The 23,078-nt window shown below is 44.1% G+C and overlaps 1 protein-coding gene across 1 annotated transcript in view; it reads right to left on the bottom strand.

Annotated features, from left to right (window-relative positions):
• Positions 1-23,078, bottom strand: part of cacna1ba (calcium channel, voltage-dependent, N type, alpha 1B subunit, a) — a 621,447-nt gene that overhangs the window by 209,575 nt on the left and 388,794 nt on the right. The window contains exons 8-10 of the mRNA XM_080212160.1: positions 7,327-7,442; positions 4,447-4,503; positions 1,886-1,975 (exon numbers count right to left, since the gene is read on the bottom strand). Coding sequence (XP_080068286.1) covers positions 1,886-1,975; positions 4,447-4,503; positions 7,327-7,442 — 263 coding nt within the window. The remainder of the gene's footprint in view (positions 1-1,885; positions 1,976-4,446; positions 4,504-7,326; positions 7,443-23,078) is intronic.

The raw sequence follows: 23,078 nt of genomic DNA, 5'->3' as shown, positions 1-23,078 counted from the left end.
TAGGTATGAAACTGAAACCCGCCCAGCATTGCCTTGGTGGTTCTCTGCCACTCCCTCTGAGTGCAGCAGTTCACACATACTTGTGGAATCCCTTTGTGTGCCATTCTCACAGAACTGACCTACTTAAATAGATTGGTTAACAATTCTTATCAAAATAATAAACATGGCGATTCTACATGAACATGTCCCACAGCAGAGGACGAAATTCCTTGGAGTTTCCACTGTGCTCCCATATCTTAATTGAAGAAATGAGCCTTCCACATCAACCTAGTGAATTGTAAGTTGGAGGATACACAGATTTTAGAAACCTGAAGCATCGTGCAATGTGCTGTTCTGTTGACCAAGTAAAGCCCTGTCACTTAAAAGCCTCAAAATCTAATTGTCGTAAGTGAGATCTCCAAGTTAATTAGACGCCATTCTCTGAGGCCCACAGAAAGCAGCAGGGGAATCACTGGCTTTCTTTCACTTTTGTTTCCCAGGGATAGATTGCATTACGTTTGATGTGTGAAGTGTACGCTATACAGATAGATGTACACAAACAACTCTCAATTTTCCTTGCAGAGCCAATGTCCCTGATAATAATAATCCCCACAACAAACATTTAAGTAATGCAAAGGACTGGTTTAGGAATAGCAGCGGTAAAGATTTAATCTGCAACACCCATTCTGGCCAATAATATAAATAAAGGCTTGGATTTCATTTTGTACAACACCAGCCACATAGCAGAGCGTGTTAGGACAGATAAGGAGGAGAGGGCTGGATTACATTAACTTCTAAATAAAACTGGTCTAATTTGTCTTCATTTTTTGCATTTAACAATACATAGAGAAACTCAGTCTGTACATTTTAATATATTGTCAGGGCATGGTATTTAATTTTAGAGCAAGTTCAATGGAAACTGTCAATTCTTTTTCTCAAAGAAATTGAAGGCTACTATCGCCTACAGGGCCACATCCTAACCTGCTTAGCTAGTTTGTCCCACCCAACCCAGGCCTGCCCATCTCCTCTCTGAGAACTACATACTTTCTGTTAAGTTCAACCCAACGTCATATGATCCTCATGTCCCATAACCTGAGATCAACCAAGGAGCCAGCTGTCCCAAATCAAACAAGAAGTGTGAACTTTAACAGAAGATTTAGGAAGGCTGCTTAGAAGAAAATGTTGAACATGAACAGAAAGGAGGAAAGAATGAGAAGGAAGGAAACAGCAAAAGCAAAATTCAGAAGATAGAGGAAAAACATAAAATGTGATGTTTGGGGCAAAGTGTGAGATGGGCAAAGGGAAATCCAGGAATAGGGAAGAAAGCAACGTACAAACTCAAATCAACCTTACACAGAGTGAGAAACATGCCGAAGAAAACAGACAGAGGGATGACAATGTTATAGAATGAGGAAAACAGGTAGACAAAGACGATAACAAGAGACAGCACTTCAGAGCTATATAAAGACAAAACGAAAGATTAGTCCAACACAGCTTGCTCTTTGCAATTCAGTCAATAAACCCACACGCAGGTCAGTAATTAATCATATTCTAGGGTCTTTTCAAGTGCCTCAGGAACAGAGAGCACGAGGTCTCCATCACCTTCTCCACTGCCCTGCCCCTCCCTCACTAATGGACTGCTTGACTAATAGCAATAGAATATTGCCAACATGGACACTTTTATCTCATGCCTTAAACAGGACATGCCAAAACTACAAAGGTACTTATAAAAGTCTTCCTGTGACTCTGGCAGCAAAATGTCTTTAAAAATAAGGCCATCTCGCACTCAACACTCCTACCCCAAAACCCCGCTACCTCTCCCCTCCCACCACCTTTCCCCTCCCGCGGATATCATGTCCTACAAACTACATTTGAATGAGAAGGATCTTTAAGGGATGGTACTCACCCACTGAGGAAATGTCTGTGAAATGATCTTCTCCCTCCTCAGCATTGATCAGATCATTCTTACTCTTTTTCGTTGTTGCTCTCTTTAAAACTGTGTAAACAACAAAGCGTTACTGCAACGTCAATCCTCCGAGTGCAGTCTCAGTCTGACAAGACGTGCATTCATTGCACAGAAAAAAGGGTGGCCAGTTAAACTCAGTAAGCAGTCTTACAACACCAGTTTAAAATCCAACAGGTTTATTTTGAATCACACACTTTTGGAACACTGCTCCTTCCTCAGGTGAATGGAGATTAGTTCACAAACATGGCCTATATAGGCAAAGACACATGTGTAAGCTAATTACAGATTGGAATGTGAAGAATGGTTGGAATGTGAAGAATGGCTGGAATGTGAATCTTTACAGGTAATCAAGTCTTTACAGATGTGAACAGTGTGTGTGGAGAGAGGGATAATCACAGGTTAAAGAAGTGTGAATTGTCTCGAGCCAGGATAGTTGGAAGGATTTTGCAAACCCAGGCTGTATGGTGGGGGTTATCCGTCGTGTGACCTGAACCCAAGATCCCAGTTGAGACTGTCTTCATGCATGTGGAACTTGGCTAAGGGTTTCTGCTCAGCTATTCTGCGTTGGCGTGTATCGCAAAGGCCACCTTGGAGAACGCTTATCCAAAGATCAAAGGCTGAATCTCCTTGACTGCTGAAGTGTTCCCTGACTGGAAGGGAAAACTTCTGCCTGGTGATAGTTGCACGGTGTCCATTCATCCGTTGTTGCAGTGTCTGTGTGGTCTCACCGATGTACCATGCCGCAGGACATCCTTTCCTATGAGATGTCATTGTGTCTTTGCCGTGTTTGTGAACTAACTTCCACTCATCTGATGAAGGAGCAGTGCTCCAATAGCTTGTGATTCCAAATAAACCTGTTGGACTTTAACCTGGTGTTGTGAGACTTCTTACTGTGCCCACCTCAGATCAAAAATTGGCATCTCCACATCATAGTTAATCTCAGAATAAGCCCAAGATCCTTCCCAATTCAGAGATTTTCCAATTGAGAACGAATTAGCAGTCGTGCAATTATTTGAGGCAAACCCCACTCAATCACCTTAAATTTGCTCATAGTTACCCTCTATACTTCTGCATTGCTAGCTAGAGTTCCTGCTTATCCTACAAAACATGGCCAGGATCATCCAGTCACTATTAAGGATTAGAACTGATAGTCGATTGCTGTCCGCAAAAGAAACATCTCCCACAATCCACCACGAAATCCATTTATCTATTCCCTGGAATGAAAGGCCATTTAGCGTTTAGATCAATCTTTCAGTCGATGCACATTGAGATAACAATAGCTGACTTGAGACAGTATTTATTTATATCACTTCTGGGTCAAGAAAACCTACAGCGCTTACTTTTAACAAAACATGTGACTTTTCACGCAAAAAAAAAGCAATGATTCATACAAATTTTTCAGCATCTGTCTTTGGAGTTCACAGGTTGCCGGAATGGTACACCTCCATTCATTCTTCACCTGTATGTTTCCTGTATTGAAGTGTAATAGAGAAGAGGATGCACTCAAATCAATACAAAGGTCCAGGCTCTCGAGAGGCAGAGTTCACGAACCTGGCATGCAATTAGGTCTCAAGTAGTGAGGGCTGTGCAGCAGGGAATAGATTTCAGCATTAAAAACCTACCCTGCAAACACAGGTCTGACACGCTCAGCTCCAGTCACTCTGCTAGAAATCAAATCCTACATGGATTGACAGCCTTCTCTTACAATCCAGAATGACATTGCTGGATAACATCAACACCTTCTTTTATTCATTCGTGGGACATAGACATTGCTGGCTTGCTAGCATTTATTGCCCATCCCTAGTTCCCCTTGTTCAGAGGGCAGTTGAGAGTCAACCGCTGTCTTGTGGCTCTGGAGTCACATGTAGGCCAGACCAGGTTAGGATGGCAGATTTCCTTCCCTAAAGAACATTAGTGAAACAGATGGATTCTTCCCGACAATCGACAATGGTTTCAAGGTCATCAGTAGCTTTTTTATCCCAGATTTTTTTATTGAATTCAAATTTCACCGCGCCTTTCATCTGTTTTTTTTAATTGATGGCTTATTCTTTCGATTTCTTTTAGGAATAAAGCAAAAATATCACTCTCTCGTACCTTATTCATTATAACTGTTGGCCTTCAACTGTGAATCCCACATTTGTAGCGAATCCCATATTTTGTGTAGTATGAGCTTCAAATTTGGGAGCAAGAATCCAATTCTGATGGTCATTATCTAGGGTCGCACTGAAAGAATCTGGCACCATGGTTATTAGAGGCATGCCATAGCAAGACTAAACACATTCCGGATGAATAAAATCCCCAGTGATGATGTGCCTCTTGTCACTGAGAAAGCCTAGTTGTAAAATATATATGTCTTCAGGACGCTGCATGTATACAACAATTATATTGAAAAGGATGGCTGCATTGAGATTGAAATACGCCAGCGGCTAGAATTTTCTGAATAGCTTTGAACCAGCTAGTTTTTATTCATTACTGCAGCAATTAACAGCATGCGCACCTACCATCCAAAGCAGACTTGTCTTCTGCATTCTTGTCCTCTTCCGCCAACATGACCTCCTCTGCAAGTGGATGCAAGAAAAGACTCAAAATGCAGTATTTTTAACATCGATGTAACCAAAGAACTACCCAACTAAGGGAATAAATCAACAAGTGTTTGCATGGATTCTCAATGTCTGCTATAGCTGTGATTCACGTGTCTGAGTATAAATGCAAACCAACTGATGCATTTAAAAGTATAACTTTCTGTCTAACAAATTAAGTAGACATTTTCCATCCATGCCCATTAGCTGCTGCAGTTTATTTAAATTTGGCTATTTGTGAAGGCCTTTCTGTCTTCTTGTGAGTCAGCACTTCTCTCAATGTGAATTATTAGTGTGCAGAGAATAGAATCACAGAATCTCCACACTGCAGAAGGAGATCATTTGGCCCATCGAGTCTGCACCATCCCAATGTTTCGAAAAGCACTTTACCTAGGGCCACTTCCCACCTTATCCCCGTAACCCTGGGCATTTTACTATAGCTAACCCATGTAGCCTACACATCGTTAGACTGTGGGAGGAAACTGGAGCAGCCGGAGGAAACCCACACAGATATGGGGAGAATGTGCAAACTCCACACCGATAGTCAGTCATCCAAGGCCAGAATCGAATCCAGGTCCCTGGCGCTGTGAGACAGCAGTGTTAACCACTGTGCCACATTCCACTCAAGTAGGTAGGCAGAGTTAAACTTAAACCTTCCTAAGCTCTTACTTTAATGCAAGGTTTACACAGTGGGTCACAGTTCCCAGAGAATCCATTGAATTCCATCAGTTTCACGGAAGTTGGGACTCAACTTCAACAATATAAATCTAGACTTCAAATAGTCCATGGCCACAGCATGGTGGCACAGTGGTTAGCCCTGTTGCCTCATAGCACCAGGATCCCAAGTTCAATTCTGGCCTCAGGTCATTGCCTGTATGGACTTTGCAATTTCTCCCAGTGCCTGCGTGGGTTTTCCCCAGGTGCTCCGGTTTCCTCCCATAGTCCAAAGATGCGCAGGTTAGGTTGACCATGCTAAACTGACCCTAGTTTCAGGGGGATTATCAGGGTAAATACATGGGGTTAAGGGATAGGGCCTGGGTGGGATTGTGGTTGGTACAGACTCAATGGGCCAAATGACCTCCTTCTGCACTGTAGGGATTCTACGGTATCACAAATGTACATAGCTCAGGAATAGGAAGGGTGTAGTCACAATGTTACTATAGGCCACCCGTCAGCCAGCAGGAGATAGAGGAACAGATATGTAGGCAGATTTTATCAAAGTGTAAAATAACAAGGTTGTTGTGGTGGGAGATTTTAACTTCACCAACATTGACGAGGACTCACTGGGACAACCAGGGAAGGTGCCATACTGGACCTGCTTTTGGGGAATGAGCCCGGCCAGATGATTAACGTTTCAATAGGGGAACATTTTGGGAACAGTGACCACAATTCAGTAAGCTTTAAGGTACTGATAGATAAAGAAAAGTTAGTCCTCAAGTTAAAGTGCTAAACTGGGAGAAGGCTGATTACAACCATATTAGACAGGAACTGAAGAATTTAGATTGGGGGCAGATGTTTGATTGATAGGGATTCAAGACTGACACATTCCTTTAAGGATGAAGGATAAGTATGGCACGTTCTGGGTATCTTGGAAATTGAAAGATATTGTCAACCTAGTCAAAGAGAAAAAGGAAGTATTTGTCAAAGCTAGGAGGCTGGGAATACATGAAGCAAGTGTGGAATACAAGAAAGTAGAAAGAATCTTAAGCAAAGAGAAAGGAGGGCTAAAAGATGTCACAAAAATTCATTGGCTAGCAGGATTAAGGAAAATCCCAAGGCTTTTTAAGAGCAACAGCATAGCCAGGGAGAGGGTTGGCCCACTCAAGGACAGGGGAGGGGATCTATGCACAGACCCAGAGGAAATGGGCGAGGTATTAAATGAGTACTTTGCATTAGTATTCATCAAAGAGAAGGACTTGGTGGATGACGAGTCTGGGAAGGGTGTGTAGGTAGTTTGATGCATGTTGAGATCAAAAAGGAGGAGGTATTGTGGTCCTTGAGAAACATTAAGGTAGACAAGTCCCCAGAATACTGAGAGAGGCAAGGGAGGAAATTGCTGGGACCTTGAGAGAAATTTTTGGATCTGCACTGGCTACAGGGGAGGTCCCAGAGGATTGGAGAATAGCCAATGATGTTCCTTTGTTTAAGAAGGGTAGCAAGAACAACCCAGGTAATTACAGCTGGTGAGCCTTACGTTACTAGCAGGGAAATTATTGGAGAGGATTCTTTGAATCAGGATTTACTCCTATTTGGAAATAAGTGGACGTATTAGCGAGAGACAACATGGTTTTGTGAAGTGGGGGGGGTCATGACTCACTAACTTGAACGAGTTTTTCGAGGAAGTGACAAAGACGATTGCTGAGGGTAGGGCAGTGGATGGTGTGTACATGGACTTCAGTAAGGCCTTTGACAAGGTTTCTCATGACAGATTGGTGCAGAAGGTGAAGTCGCATGGGATCAGAGGTAAGCTGGCAAGGTGGATATAGAACTACCTCAGTCATAGAAGACAGAAGGTGGCAGTGGAAGATTGTCTTACTGAATGGAGGGCTATGACAAATGGCATTCCTCAAGCATCAGTGCTGGGACCTTTGCTGTTTGTAATATGTATGAATGATTTGGAGGAAAATGTTTGATTTACGGATGACGCAAAGGTTGGTGGATACGTGGATAGCGATGAGGACTGACAGAGGATACAGTAGGACGTAGATCGGTTGGATGATACAAACGATGATGGATCTTTGAGGTTTCAGCAGCTTTTCTCAAGTGAAGCAAGCACCCCGACTGTCAATTCGCCAAGTTTACCTGCGATATGGATCCAGCGCAGGTATCTGTTGAATTCTTGCTCTATCTGTTGCTGTCGTCTCAGTTTTAGAAAGGCTCGCCTGTTCTCCACCCTTTCCCGTTCTTTGGCAAATTCGCTGCAAGATAGAAATAGATCTTCTCATGTTTTGTGGGACAAAAATGAGCAATCAAGTAACACGACATGTTAGAAAAGAAAGCAGGAGAGATAATTGTCTGATTTCAGGACTTTTTGACCAGCCGTTCGGACAAAAAGATTTGAACAAAAATGAGATAATGTCTTGACCTAGTTTCTTTTCTTGAAAAACGGCAGAGTCGATATGTAGTTAAGATGTTAATGTGTTAGCTTTGATTATATTTCTCTTTAGACTGTATTTAAATAATTTCTTGAGCTGCTTCGGCTAACAGTTAAGTACCTCACACACCTTGCTTTGGAAAGCGTTAGATGATTTGTAACTGTGAAGGCGAAAGAAGATTTTGACTGAGGTGCAGAACAGCAGAGAGACTGCTTGAAACACAATAATGCGCCGCCAGTCAGACTTTTGTGAATGGGAAGAAAAAGGTCAGAACTGCTGGAAGAATTATACTTCTTAAGCCAACTAATCCAACCCATTGATGTGGAGGAGCTTGTATCTACTTGTTCTTCCAACATTACACAAAGATAAGTTGTACTATTTGAATGAAATGAATTCAATCATTACTGCCATGCTGTTCGCTCACTTGAATATGAAAGAAAGCAGCATGTCTGTACCAGGCAGCAGCTTTTAAAGTGTTTGCCTGTCGCACCTTCAGAAGGGTCAAGGAACATTCTTTGCAAAAGAAATGGGTGCTGTTGTTACACCCCAAATTTCAAACAATCATCCCCAATAATACTCTCTCCAAATGATTTAATGCCAACTTGATTTTAACAAGGATACCGTATAGCAGTCATAAAAATATAAAAGAAAAAATATATTGAGAAGATGCAAAAGGATCTGAATCAAGCCATGAAATAGAACTTTGGAGAGGCCACAGCTAACGTACTGTGTGCAGTTCTGTTCATCATATTACAGGAAGGATGTGATTGCACTGGAGGAGGTGCAGATGAGATTCACCAGGATGCTGCTTGGAATGGAACACTTAACTTACGAAGAGAGGTTGGGTGGGCTTGGGTTGTTTTTGCTGGACAGAGAACACTGAGGGGTGACCAGATCGAGGTGTACAAGGTTATGAGGGGCATGGACAGAGTGGTTTGGGAGCAGCTGTTCCCTTTAGTGGAAGGGTCAGTCACCAGGGGACATAGGTTCAAGGTGACGGGCAGGAGGTTTAGGGAGGATGTGAAGAAAAACCTTTCTGCCCAGAGGGTGGTGACAGTCTGGAATGTGCGGCCTAAAAGGGTGGTGGTGGTGTGGTGTTCCCTCAGACCCTGGACGAGCATTTGGCACATCATAACATTCAAGGCCCGTGGACCAAGTGCTGGTAAATGGGATTAGGTGGAATTCAGGTGTTTCTCACATATCAGTGCAGACTCAGTAGGCCAAAGGGCCTCTTCCGCACCGTATGATTCTATGAGATTGACTAGCTGATTTTGAGAGATTCAGCACTCACACAGCCTGTCTTCTCAACTGGTCTAAGTGTATGGATTAAGTATTAATCAACAATTAGTTACCAGCTAGATGGAGAATTATGTGGCAATGATATTCCCCATATTGCTGTAAACCTGACAATCAAAAATTAGATTTGGTCACACAAGATTGGCAATCACTGCTCAGAATCACCCAGCACTTCTCAGTGAAGAAACACAAATGATGATAATCAGTACCAGCAGAGTAAATGGGGAAATAAGTCGTATCTGTTTTTTGTTTAAAGAGAACATTCCAATAAAAAATAATCCTAAATTCTTTTATGCCCTGCCTTTCATCAAATTTTAAATCACTTTTCATCTCCATTGGTGTTAACACAATACATTTGAATCTTTCAATTGCCCCCAGATTGGATGAGTTGAGATTTCTTAGCGTTTGATTAAGGACAGAATGTACAATAACATTGGATTCTAGGAAACAACTACAATTTGTTTCATCTGGCACCTTTAATATAATAAAACATCCCAGGGTGCTTCACAAAAAACATTATAAAGCAAAGTTTGGCACCAAGCCACAGGGCAGGTGGTTAAATGCTTGCTCAGAGAGATGGGCTTTAAGGAGCACCTTAATTAAGACACAGTGGCACGGTGGTTAGCACTGCTGCCTCACAGCTACAGTGACCTGGGTTCAATTCCCGGCTTGGGTCAGTATCTGTGTAGAGTTTGCACGTTCTCCCTGTGTCTGCGCGGGTTTCCTCCAGGTGCTCCAATTTCCTCCCACACGCCAAAGATGTGTGGGGTAGGTTGGTAAATTGCTAAATTGCCAATTGGGTTTAGTGGGGTAAATATGTGGGTAACAGGGATAGGGCCTGGGTGGGATTGTTGTCAGTGCAGACATGATGAGCCAAATGGCCTCCTTCTACACCATTCGGCCCATTGAGTCTGCACCGACTGCAATCCCACCTCGGCCCTATCCCTGTCATTTCACAGAGTCTCAATGAAAGAAAGGCAGAGAGGTTTAGGGAGGGAATTCCAGACTTTTGAGGCTTGCCAGCTGAAGATAAAGCCATTACCGATAAAGTATTAAAGTCATGAATGTACAGGAGGCCAGAATTGGATGCAACATGCTGTGGCAGTCAGCTGACCCGGTAGAACTTGGAAGCTGATGGGGGTTTGGGAGGAAACATTTGTGGACCAGGGCACAGCCCAAGTGGCTGTGTAATGAAGGATCTTTATTAAAGCTTTACTTTGTTGTTTTTTTTGTTTATTATTGCGTGCCCCTGGAGGATTCTTACCGCCAGGTGAACATTGGAGGAGCACATGATACCTCAAAGAGTTGCACTGTTGGAGGAGATTAGAGAAGTATGGAGGAACAAGGCCTTGAAGGATTTTCAAAGTAGGGACGAGAGTTTTAATATCGAGGCCAGGAAAAGTTGCCGATACTGGGGCAGAGATTAGTTCGGATTGGAGGTTTGAATGGATGACTATAAATGTGACAGGAGACTATCGCTTGCTAATTTGGGTGCAAATGCAGAAGAAACTCCAAGCCTTTCAGTCAGTTACAAATAAGAGACAAAGTTGATGGAAAACCACAATATACGGTTTAAACTGTAACTATCTTAAGTTCAGTGCTCAATAGAAATGTCAATACCCCTGAATGAATCATAGAATCCCTACAGTGCAGAAGGAGGCCATTCAGCCCATCGAGCCTGCACTGACCACGATCCCACTGGGCCCTATCCCTGTCACCACACATATTTACCCAGCCAATCCCTCTAAACCTAAGGGTCAATTAAAGTCTACCCCTCAACCTAACGGCGCGCAGAAACATCTGAGAATATGGCACGACAGATCACAGTGCGCATCCAAAAGCCTGGATAGTAAAGTTCCTACAAAGGAGAGGCAATACTTTGGGTATATTCTCATCTCAGCACGCAGTACTAGGCCAGAGCACCACAAAGAGTTTCTGACTTCACATGTATGACAAACTATCCCAATGAGACAGCCAAAATGCCAAACTATTCAAAGTCAATGGAGGTGAATTGGGAAAGCAACTAGGAAATAAATGAGTCGAGATTAGCATATTCTTTTATGATTTTTTTTAAAAAAAATCTTTCTTTTAGTATTTTAAAATGGAGAATAAATGAGAGAAGGAGATCTTAACTCTGTTTCTATTCACTGTATAAACAGTGGAAAGTGTTGAAATGGAAGAGTAGAACAGTCAAACACCAATGTCTTGAGAATGGGAGAAGCACTTACTCTAACATCAATAAGCACGCGACCACATTAACACAAAGACTGCAGAGGTTATAAACTGGGTACACGCTGTATCCAAAAATGTGGCCTTGCTGAGCAAATATTTTTGTCTACATATTCCAGCCCAGGCTAAGGTCATACTACTGTGCAAGAAGAGCCAGGTCTGCTTTAATCTCATCAGGTGTGACAGTCACACCAAGGGCACGTTGGCAGGAGCCAGGTAGCAGGATTTGGGGAAATTCCCAGCTTGGCCTGGCTGCATTGAGAGCAGGTTCCCATAATGTGGGATCTTTGTTTGGATTGGGGCTGTAGTTGGATCAGCCAGCCAGGAAAAGAGGTCAAAGGCAGCCAGGTGTGGAGGTAGGCTGTTTAAAAGGCTTGCCTCTGCACTGTGGGACATTTCCTGGTTAAAATAAAAGAACAGAGGTCCTCCAGCCCTCGCCCCTCACACTCCCTCGCCATCCAAACATGTTTGATTCATGCCACCTTATGCCCCAACCTAACACTATGGTCTTCAAACCACCAAGCCAAGCTATCCACACACCCAACCCAACAGCCCCCTCATAAGCCCAATGCCATGCTATGCCACTCCACCCACCCCCATAGCCCCTCATGCCTCCAAGCCAAGCTTTGGCATTCCACCATCCCCACAGACCCTCATGCCCCCTATGCTAAACTGTGCCAGTTCTAAAGCCATTGACTAGACACTGGGTGTTACAGCAGTTAGCAATGCTGCCTCACAGCACCAGGGACCCGAGTTTGATTCACTGTCTGTGCAGGGACTGCATGTTCTCCCTGTGTCTGTGTGGGTTTCCTCCGGATGTTCCTATTTCCTCCCACAGTCCGAAAGATGTGCTGGTTAGGTGCATTGGCTATGCTAAATTCTCTCTCAATGTACGTAAACAGGTGCCAAAGTAATGGTGACTAGGAGATTTTTCACAATAACTTCATTACAATATTAATGTATGCCTATTTGTGACACTAATAAATAAACTGTATAGACTCTTATTGTGACAGTAGAATACATAAAAGAAAATCATTATTTTCCACTGTTTAACAAGTAATTTCACTACAGGGCAATAAATGGTCAATCATCCAGAACCTTACCAATAATAGAAGCCATAAGTTCTTGAAACCACTTAACCTTGTGTAATTAACATTGTGACATTAATGGGATGCAGCTGTTTCAACAAAAGTAGTGGATTTCCGGGCTTCAGCCAAGCCTGATTATGTATTCTTACAAAGGTATTGGCTCTCTTATGAGACCTTACACAAAGGTCTTATCTATTTCTTCAAGAGAATATTAATGAACCCACTGCACTATCGCAAGATGAGTACAGCAGTCCTGGCCAACATTAATCCGTCAGATGCCACCAAAGGCAGACATGATTAACTGGTCATTTATCTCAATTTTGTTCATGAGGTATGGCTGTTTGGAAATTGACTGCTGCGCTTGTCCAACAAAAAACAGCAGCGACTGCATTTATATTAATTTATTGGCCTAGAAATGCTTTGCAATTCCCTGAGGGTGTGAAGCCTTCTATATAAATGAAAGTATTTTATTATTGGTTTTTCTTATTATAAGGCCTCACAGCTGAGACTCCCCCATTATCCTTCCCCTTATTGTTGGAGAGGATGGCATTTGGTTTGCAAAACCAGCTTGTCTGCAGCCCTCAGCATTATTATGCCGCAACTGTTTAAATAAAAGTTAGCAGATTTGAACATGTGTTATGCCTGGAATTAAGATTTCCACATTTTTGGGTTAAGCCTACAAGTGTTTGCCACTGTGTGCCTGCAATAAAATATAATTATGTCGATTATAAAAGTGATAGAATCTCTACAGTGCAGAAGCAAGCCATTCAGCCCATCGGGTCTGCATCGATACTCTGTCAGAGTATATTTCCTAAGCCCTCTCCCCCATCTTATCCCCATAACCACGTGACTAATCCATCTAACCGACACAGCTTGGGACACTGAGGAGTCCAAAGATGTGCGGGTTAGGTTAATTGACCATGCTAAATTGACCCTAGTGTCAGGGAATTAGCAGAGTAAACGTGTGGGGTTACAGGAATACGGCCTAGGTGGGATTGTGGTCGGTGTAGACTCAATGGGCCAAATGGCCTCCTTCCACACTGTAGGGATTCTATGAATTTAGCATGGCCAATTCGCCTAACCCTCATATCTTTGGACTGTGGGAGGAAACCGGAGCACCCGGAGGAAACCCACGCAGACACAAGGAGATAGTGCAGTCTCCACACAGAGAGTTATCCAAGGCCGGAATTGAACCCGGGTCCCTGCCGCTATGAGGCAGCAGTGCTAACCACTGTGCCATTGTGCTGCCCTTATTTCTGTCAGATTATATTAGTATGTGTCCCACTTAACCTATCTCCTTTCCAGCTCTATCAAATCTAGAAGGCACCATTATAATTATATTAAATATATGTGTGCCAGATAATTCTATGTCACTTTGAAGAGAAGGCAAATAATTGATAAACGGTACTGTTTGTGAATTTATGACAGTTTGCCTTACTGGAGCAATTAACGGACATCAATAGGGTTTATTTAGTTTGTTCTCATGGCACAAACTTTAAATACAAACTAAAAACTACAAAGCAATTGTGAAAAACATTTGATTGCAATGATTAATCTATATTATCCTTTCCCACTAGACAGTAATCTCATTAACAATGATGTGAAAGCTTCACAAGGCATTTTTTGCCTGCTACAGTATATCCAAAAGAATTATACATCACAGTGGAGGCTATTCAACCCATCCTGCCTATGCTAGCTATTTGAAAATGGAGTCCAATTAGTCCTATTCTCCTGCCCTTACCTCACAGTCCTGGGGCAGCAAGATGGCATACTGGTTAGCACTGTTACCTCACAGCACCAGGGACCTGAGTTCAATTCCCAGCCTGGGTCACTGTGTGGAGTCTGCACAGTCTCCTCGTGTCTGCATGGGTTTTCTTCAGGTGCTCCACTTTCCTCCCACAGACCGAAAGAGAAGTTCAACATTTATTTGTGAGTCACAGGTAAGGCTTACATTAACACTGCAATGAAGTTACTCTGAAATCCCCTGGGAGCCTGTTCGGGTCAATGCACCTAACCAGCACGTCTTTCATACTGTGGGAGAAAACCGGAGCACCCGGAAGAAACCCATGCAGAAAGATGTGCTGGTTAGGTGCATTGGCCATGCTGAATTCTCCCTCAGTGTATCCAAACAGGCACTAGAGTGTGGCAGCTAGGGGATTTTCACAATAACTTCACTACAGTGTTAACATATGAGACTAAGCTTCAAACTTTAGAATTTGGAAATGTTTTCCTTTTCAAGTTTCTTTTCCCCCCCAATTTCCTTTCAAAAGTTCTATTGAATTTGCTTCCACTAGACGGCAAGTTCTGGATCATAACTCACTGCAAAGAAAAATCCCTTCTGGTTATTTTGTGAGCCAACTTATATCTTTGGCCTTTGGTTATCACCCTTTCTACATGCGGAAACAGATTTTCCTGTGTACTCTTTACCAAATCCCCTCACTTTGCTCTAAACAAAACAATTCCAGCTTCTTGATTCACTCCACACGGCCAAAGTTCGTCATCGCTAGTACTACTCAAATAAATCTTCTCTGCACCCTTTCCAAAGCCCTGACACCCTTTGTCAAGTGTGGTGCCCAGAACTGGACACACTGGTTACGATTATCTGGCCACGCCTGGCGGAGATGGCATTGGGACGGAGCAGGATCAGAGGATCGCGGGTGAGGTGTCTGGCGCGTTCAGTGCCAGTGTGAAACCCCATTGCGATCCTCCCAGCCACTGCGCCCGGACATAATCTGGCTCCCACCCACTCCTGATTCCACTACTATGCCATAACAGCCAGGCCTGTCTTGGGACTCCACTTGAGTATCTCAGTGGTGCCCAAAGACTGAGCCTCTTGTTTTTAAGGCCCCTGCTCCCATCACCTTCTAGCCAGCTTCCAGTAAGGGTTCCTTCAGCTGGGATATATGGACAGGACACAGGAAGGAGGAGTGCTTCCTCTACTCCAATCTTCAGAACCCCTTTAAAACAAGGGGTGCACCAACATGAAGTGAGGGTACAGCTTGCTCTGCTCTCTGTCCTTTTACACGTTTACCACGTTTTCTGCATTTTTTTAAACTATTCTATCGCAGCGTACCAATGAAGGATGAATAATGTTTGAGCCTCTGTATGAAGTGAAACAAAAGCCAACATCACAACCATTCACACTGAAGTAAGACTAACCTAGAGTCTACTTTCTGAACTCCCAGATTGAGCAATACTCCTTTAAAAAATATTCATCAACATTTAGTTCCAAAATCCTTTATCTCTGAGTGGAACTCAATAGTAATTAATCTTAGTCCTGTTATTCAATGTTGTTTGCGCAAGAAAATTTAAACTGCTCTGTTTCCCCATAAATCTGGTTACAGAGAAAATGCTATTTGCCCAATAGTCATACTAAATCAAACGAATACGCACTCTGAGTGAATCCTATAATTAATATTAGTGTCGTAGTGGTTATTTTGCAAGACATAGCTAATGGTCTTTTCTTCGCAAAAGCTTGGTTTAATTAAGTTGTAAAATATGACGTGCAATAGTTTCTACTGCAGAGAATCACGACTTCCAAATATCATTGGATCCACAGTAACTGCATAAATAGAGTTCATACATCAGCAGCGGATTCCTGCAGCAAAAAGATCTGAACAGGTCGAAGGGTTAAACTCAGTGGTCAACCTCAATTTGAACTGTGCTGACCATTTCTGGACGAGATGTTAAGCTAAGGTCTTGTCTGCTCCATCAGGTACACATCAAAGATCCCATCAAACTACTTTGGGGAAGAGATGGGTAGAGTTCGCTCCAGTGTTCGGGCCACTGTTCATTAAAATCACAAAAAGCAGATTACCTCGTTATCATAGAATCCCTACTGTGGAGGAGGTGGCCATTCAGCCCATCAGGTCTGCACTGACTCTCTAACAGAGCATCTTGCCCAGGCCCGCCCAAACCCGCCCTATCTCTGCAACCCCATGTACTTATCTCACTAATTCCCCTAACCTACAGATCTTGGGACACTAAAGGGTGATTTACCATTGCCAATCCACCAAACCTGCACATCTTTTGGACTGTGGGAGGAAACCAAAGCACCCAGAGGAAATCTACACAGATGGGGAGAACATGCCAACTCCACGCAGAGAGTCACCCAAGACTGAAATCGAACTCAGTTCCTGGGGTTGTGAGGCAGCAGTGCTATCCACTGTGTCACCGCACAAATATGATCTCATTGCTAGATTATGGGAGCTTGCTGCGTGCAAACTGGCTGCAGAATTTGCTATATTACAACAGTGACTATACTTCAAAAAGTACTTCATTGGCCGTAAAGTACTTTGGAATGTTCTGAGGCCGTGAAAGGTGTTAGATAAATCATTATATCAGTCTCTCTTTACTGCAGTGGTCCTTGGAATCAACGTGGGCCTTACAAATTATCCCATTTCAGATCAAGTATGTCAGAAGCTTCACTAATCAGACAGGCAGAGAGTTGCATCTTAACACTAAACTATGACATAGTCAATCATTTTGAGAACAGCGATTTGACAAACGCAACATGAAAAGGTAAAGAAAATGGAACAACAGAAGTCGAGACTAGGCTCTTCCTCAATCACAAAATCAGTTCAACTAGTTTCTAATAAAACACTAAGGACTTCAGTAGCCCCTGTGTCGACGGGCAAAGTAAGGAAGTAAAATATCAAAAATTTCGGGCAGAACTTTCCAGACCTTCCCGCCAGCAGGATCTTCTGGTCCTGCCAAAGTCGACCGCCGCCCCGGGCTCTCCAACAGTGGCAAGAATGAGGAACATAAATCGCCATGACATACAGTAAAATACCAGCTTTCCATCAGTGCTGTGCAAAATCCAAGCTCATTGGGCACTATGTACCTTCTCCCTGACACTTTGGAATATCACCAGATTCAGCAATCTTCCATTTCAAAAAAAAGTTGACTACAATTCCATTACAGGGCTATTATACATAAATGGCTAATTACTTAGTTTTGAGTTCTATTTTGTGTAGGAGAGATTTATTATTGAGTATTTCCACTTCTCAAAGGCCTAAGCTTTAATCTCTTCGCAATGGGTCCATTGATGACTTGTATTTTATTGGTCGGAATCTTACCACTGTTCACGCCAGCAGGATTTTCCCATCCCGCCGCAGCGATCAGAGATTTGGCTGGCTGCCTAATTCTCCAACATTGTTGCAGTGGAAGCATGGCATAGACAGGCAGCAAAATCACACCCACTGGGTGTCCAGCTTGCATGAAAATGGGAGAGTTGCAGATCCAATTTTTGGGCAGCTTTTTACTCCCAATCTTAAGCACATAGTGCTTGGAAAATGGGCGCGACAGTTTCTAGAGGCAGTGGGCATGACTTAATTCACCAGCCAGCTTGAATAGGCATCAGAGGGAGCTATTGTGCATGTGCAGATCTCTGTGGCTGCGCATGTGTAGTTCCAACAGCAGAAGCCTGAAAGAGAGAGCGGGAGCGGGAGAGAGCGAGCGCGAGAGAGAGAGAGCGAGATCTTGCAGAAGACTATGCCCATCATGAGCCTCTCACCACCCAAAAATATAGCCCCTGGTATCTCCCCCCCGCTCCCCCCCACTGCCCAGACTGATCATGCCCACCCCCCAACGTGAACATAGGCAGAGTAGCTCTTCCTCCCTAATCGGGCCGTCTTAGTCTCAACCCAACCCCTCCAGGCACCCTCATTCAGGCCTTGCCCCTTAAGGTCCCACCCTTCCAGGTCTTGCCCTCTCCGGGCCCCACCCCTGGCACTACCCATTGGGCAGTGTCAAGGTGGGTATTGCCAAGGTGCCATGCTGGCAGTGCCAGGTTGCCAGGCAGGGAGTGCCAGGCTGGCACTGCCTAATAGGCAAGCCCCCCGACCCCTGACCTCCTTGTGGACCTCAATGGTCTTCAGTTCTACTGACAAGGGTAACACGAGTGTTCCCCATTCACAGGGAACTGGTGTTTTCCTCACCGGACAGAACCTCTTACGACAAGGCTACAATGGCAAGTGAGCCCAGCCAATTGGGCTTGTGAAACAGATGGAAATGATGCTTACCATAAATGTGAATAATATAATTAGCCTCTCAGTGGAAATGGACAGAGGCCGACCGTGCTGGAAATCCAGTGCCAGTAAGATTGCGAGAGATGAGAAACCAGGCGCAATCCTGATTTCTCAGCTCCTGCGCGATTTTACCGAATTCCTCCACCCATCGATGCATGGGGCAAGCCAGTAAAATCGCCACCATTGTCTTTTCCTACCCAATGTGTCCTAGCTAACCAAAAGAGGCATCACCAGCGGGTTGAGGGGGTTGTGAGCAACTTGAGGCTTATCAGGAAGTTGCTCATCTTTCAGTATTGTTGAGGATTATAGGGTAAACCATCTGCCCACCTGCCAGCTTCAGGACTATGAATGACGCTTGAAAACACTGCAACAATAATTTGATCTACAACTGTCTTGAGTAGCGATGGCTAAATATCATTTGGATTTAGAGGAACAGAAAAGGCATATCTTAGAAGAAATGATACTATTCTCATTCTAATCCTCAACAACGCCATTCCCGTTTCCAATGAATGTAGATTTAATCATCTGAACACGATATGGTTACAAGTCAGCTTCAAAGGTTATCTTGATCATAATAGATCTGGATATTTTAATGAGTTTTGAATATGTTTCTTTGAAAAAACAGTGGCAGAGTGGTTAGCACTTCTCAAGGGCAACTAGGGATAGGCAATAAATACTGGCCAGCCAGTGACACCCATGTCCCATGACTGAATTTTAAAAGCACTGCAGCCTCACAGCGCCAGGGAACCGGGTTCGATTCCTGGCTTGGGTCACTGTCTGTGTGGAGTTTGTACATTCTCTCCACGTTGGCATGGTTTTCTCCAGGCGCTCCAGTTTCCTCCCACAGTCCAAAGATGCCCAGGTTAGGCTGATTGGCCATGCTAAATTGCCTCTTATTGTCAGGGAGATTAGTAAGGTAAATGCATGGGATTACGGGGATAGGGCCTGGTGGGATTGTGGTTGGTGCATGTTTATGACCTCAATGCATTCTACGCCCGTTTTGAGCGAGGGGTCAGTGAAAGCATGCCCCTCCACCCTGGAAACCTTGGATGAACCTGTTTCTTATTGCGTGCTAAGATTCCACCTTTATTTTGTGTTCGAGATGTGTTTTATTACTCCTCCCCTCTCCAAAACAATGAAACCTCTGAAAAAAATACTTTTGTGTTCACGTTAAATGTAAATTGAGTATAAATTTTGGTTTAAAACAACTGCTCTACAATCCCATAATGGCCCTGCTAGTAATGAGGTCACACTGGTCCTTGGCTTATGTGAAGTTAGCTAATGTATGCCAAAGGCTGCTGGAAAGACATTACAGAACAATAAACAAACTAACCATGTCTACGATTCAAAGCGGTCGATTTTATTACATGAAACATTTCTGAATTTCCCCCTCCCTCCTTATGTAGCATCCTCAGTTGCCTGAGGGAGGCAGAAGGTGGACTCTCCGCACTTCTCTCTCTTAAACAGCTTTCCACGATGTTATGATATCACAACTGCTTGGTCCACTGGCAAAGAAGGATAGCAGCCATGGCGGGTCTGCCATTGCCGTGCCAACGGATGTCGGCAGCTTCTCAGCGGGCCAGCAGTGTCAGTGTAGAGGAAAGTGGCCATGCAGGCAAAATAAATATACTCCAGGCAATCTGGCGCAAGATGACCCAAAAAAAAAAGCAACAGCTTTCAACAAATAGAGAGGAATTTTCTGGTGTGGCTATAATGAACCTGACAGCTGGCCATTAAAATGGGAAACCTGTTTGGGTTTGCTGATTTGCCCATTGAAAACCCTACCCAGACCTTTCCCAGCCTGTGGAGCTTGACATGTGCTACCCCTGAGTGGGGTCTTGGCGTGCTAGACTCCAAGGGCCCAGGAGAGCACCAGCAACCCCCCCCCCTCCACACCCCACCGCTCAAATCACGGGTCAACCCCCCTCCCAAACGCACACGCCATGCACACACGAGGGTGACCCGATGAGTGAGGGGGTCTGAGGAGAATGTAGGCTGACTGGGAGGGGGAAGAGGGGGCAGAGTGCGGGGGTCTGCATTGGGGTTTGGGTTAGGGACTGAGTGGGGGTCTGGTTGGGCCATGCCCATGCCTCTGCAGTGTGATGGGGTGTTATCCGTTATTTGTTGGTTGGAGGGGGGTGGGGGGAGAGGATGCCCCTCTTTGATGAGGGGTGAGTGGTGCTCCCCTGGTCAGTGTGGGGTGGGGGGTAGTATTTCATTTTTTGGGGAGAGGGGGATCCCATCTCCGAGCACACAGATCAGGACATCCTTTAAAAATGACTGCCCCGTCACAGATCAGTGGGGCTGGCTGGCGGTTTGCTTGAAATAAGCTTATTAGCATCTTCCAGGTGCGTGAATCCCACCCAACAGACGCTACTGCCAACAGGAAACACTCCGGTATTCGCACCGACGGGGCACTTAGCCTCAAAATGGGAGAATTCAGCCCTCATATTTAAATGTCAACCTCAACACTGGCTGGAGTCATCCCACCCAAACCACCTCGCTCCTTTACGACAGAAAGCTAGCCAGCTGTTCCGGAACATCTGATGGGTAAATCATCAAAGGCACGGTGACACAGTTAGCACTGCTGTCTCACAGCGCCAGGGACCCCAGTTCAATCCCAGCTCCGGGTCCCAGTCTGTGTGGAGGCTGCATATTCTCCCCATGTCTGTATGGGTTTCCTCCGGCTGCTCCGGTTTCCTCCCACAGTCCAAAGATGTGCAGGTTGGATGGATTGGCCAGGATAAATTGATCCTAAGTGTCTCAAGATGTGTGAATTAGGAAGATTAGCAGGGTAAATGCGTGGAGTTACGGGATTAGAGCCTGGGTGGGATTGTAGTCGAAACAGGCCTCCTTCTGTACTGTGTGGTTTCTATGGTTCTACAGCAACACACCACAATTGTAAGACATGTCATTGCTATAACCTTTGGTTTGATTGAGTCAATACATTTCTGTACGTGTGTATTTTAAATTCTATCTGCTCTTTTATATGTTCAGTGTCAATTTGTAACGCCAACTTTATTTTCAGCAAGACAGCTATATGTAATATTTACATTGCGCAACATATTTCCCAGTCTATGTTCACAGTGTTGTGATAGGCACAATCAATATTGTCAGAACCCATTCAGTTTGTTCTCTAGCTTTTTTCAGAATGGTAATGCAGTTTAGCTGCAAGGTACTCAAGGAATTCCTTCAATCAGCACTCACTTTGAAAGTGTTCAACTTGGATTATTTGCCTCAGCTTTGGTGGACTAAAAGCTGGAAGCTGTTATTAACATACAGGTGGCGCAGTGGCTAGCACTGCTGTCTCACAGCGCCAGAGACCCCAACCTCAGATGACTGTCTGCACGTTCTCCCTGCGCCTGTGTGGGTTTTCTCCAGATGCTCCAGTCTCCTCTCACAGTCCAAAGATGTGTAGGTTAGCTGGATTAATCATGGTAAACGTGTGGGGTTACGGGAATAGGGCAGGTAGCTGGGCTTGGATAAGATGCTCTTTTGGAGAGTCTGCGTAGCGTCAATGGGCCGAATGGCCTCCTACTGCACTGTAGGTATTCTATGGGATTAAAGGACGATCTAATTGGAGTGTTTAACTTGACTGAAAGGATTTGAACTATTTCCTCTAATGGGAGAGTGCAGATCAAAGAGGGTGTATGGCTTAAATTTATACTAGGAATCTTGAGTGTCCATAGGAACATAGGAATTAGAAGCAGAAGTTGGCAATTCAGCTCTTCAAGCCTGCTCTGCCATTCAATCAGATCATGGCTGATCTCTTCCTGGTCTCAAATCCACCTCCCCACCTGTTCCCCATATCCCTTTGACCTTTTTCTTTACAGAAATATATCTATATCTGTCTAGCGGTGTTGCGCGAAAGCATCTCTTCATACAAAGGCTAATGAAAATCTGGAATCCCTGCCACATAAAGCTATTGAGATTGGGTTGATTGGAAATTTCAAACTGGAGTTAAGCTGCATGTAAGCCATGATCGATCTGAATGGTGGACTGACTCTGGAATTTTACACTTGCCCCGGAATCGGAACGGGCGCGGCTCGCAGAACGGATTCTCCGTTGGCCTCGGGCGGGATTTTATAAGCCATTCCCGAGCGAGGTCGTAAAATCCCAGCAAATGAGCTGAACATCTCAATTTTGTTTTAGAGCTGCTATACCCCAATTTAACCTCGGGGAGGGAGGGAGCTGAAAACTCGAAGGAGGGAAGAATAGGTCAAAAAGACAAGACGAAATAGCAGGCTGGAGTTGAAAATGGACAGAAAATGAAGCACAATTACCAAGTGGGCTTTACAACGCTCCCGGTTACTAAGGTTTAATTATTCTCCATAACACAGGACAAAGCAGCATTCTTATCGGATCTACGCTCATGATACTGAATAAGCAGGAGAATGACATTGTGACATATTTCTGAATGATAGTGTCTTCAGAAATGTTCTCTTTCTAAATCCAGGAGTTCTATGATGAAAACCAAAGATTGTTCGAACAACGTCAGCTCAACAGTAAATCCTAGTGGTGCAAATGAATCTGTTTCCTCGCAAAGGCAGTCTGTCAGTCAAGAGGCTGATTCATAGCACAGCAGACAGCAGTTTCGCTTTGGGATTAATGTTCCATCATGCTGTGCTCAGCAATGAAGTGACTGAATAAACAGGTGACCAGTCAGTGATCCCCTTCAGATACTGATCCACAACTCAGTGCAAACAGATCTGATGAACAATATTCCATGTTCCATGCTGCCCATTTAATCTGTTAGCTTCTATCTTTTTTTCAAACTCTGTTATCTCTTTTAGAAATAGAACCTATTTGTTTTCATA

Source organism: Carcharhinus amblyrhynchos, chromosome 25 (genome assembly GCF_965287045.1).
Source record: "Carcharhinus amblyrhynchos chromosome 25, sCarAmb.v2.hapA, whole genome shotgun sequence".
NCBI lineage: Eukaryota > Metazoa > Chordata > Chondrichthyes > Carcharhiniformes > Carcharhinidae > Carcharhinus > Carcharhinus amblyrhynchos.
Note: the sequence above shows the minus strand (reverse complement) of the source record. Positions and strands in the feature narration are given on the sequence as shown.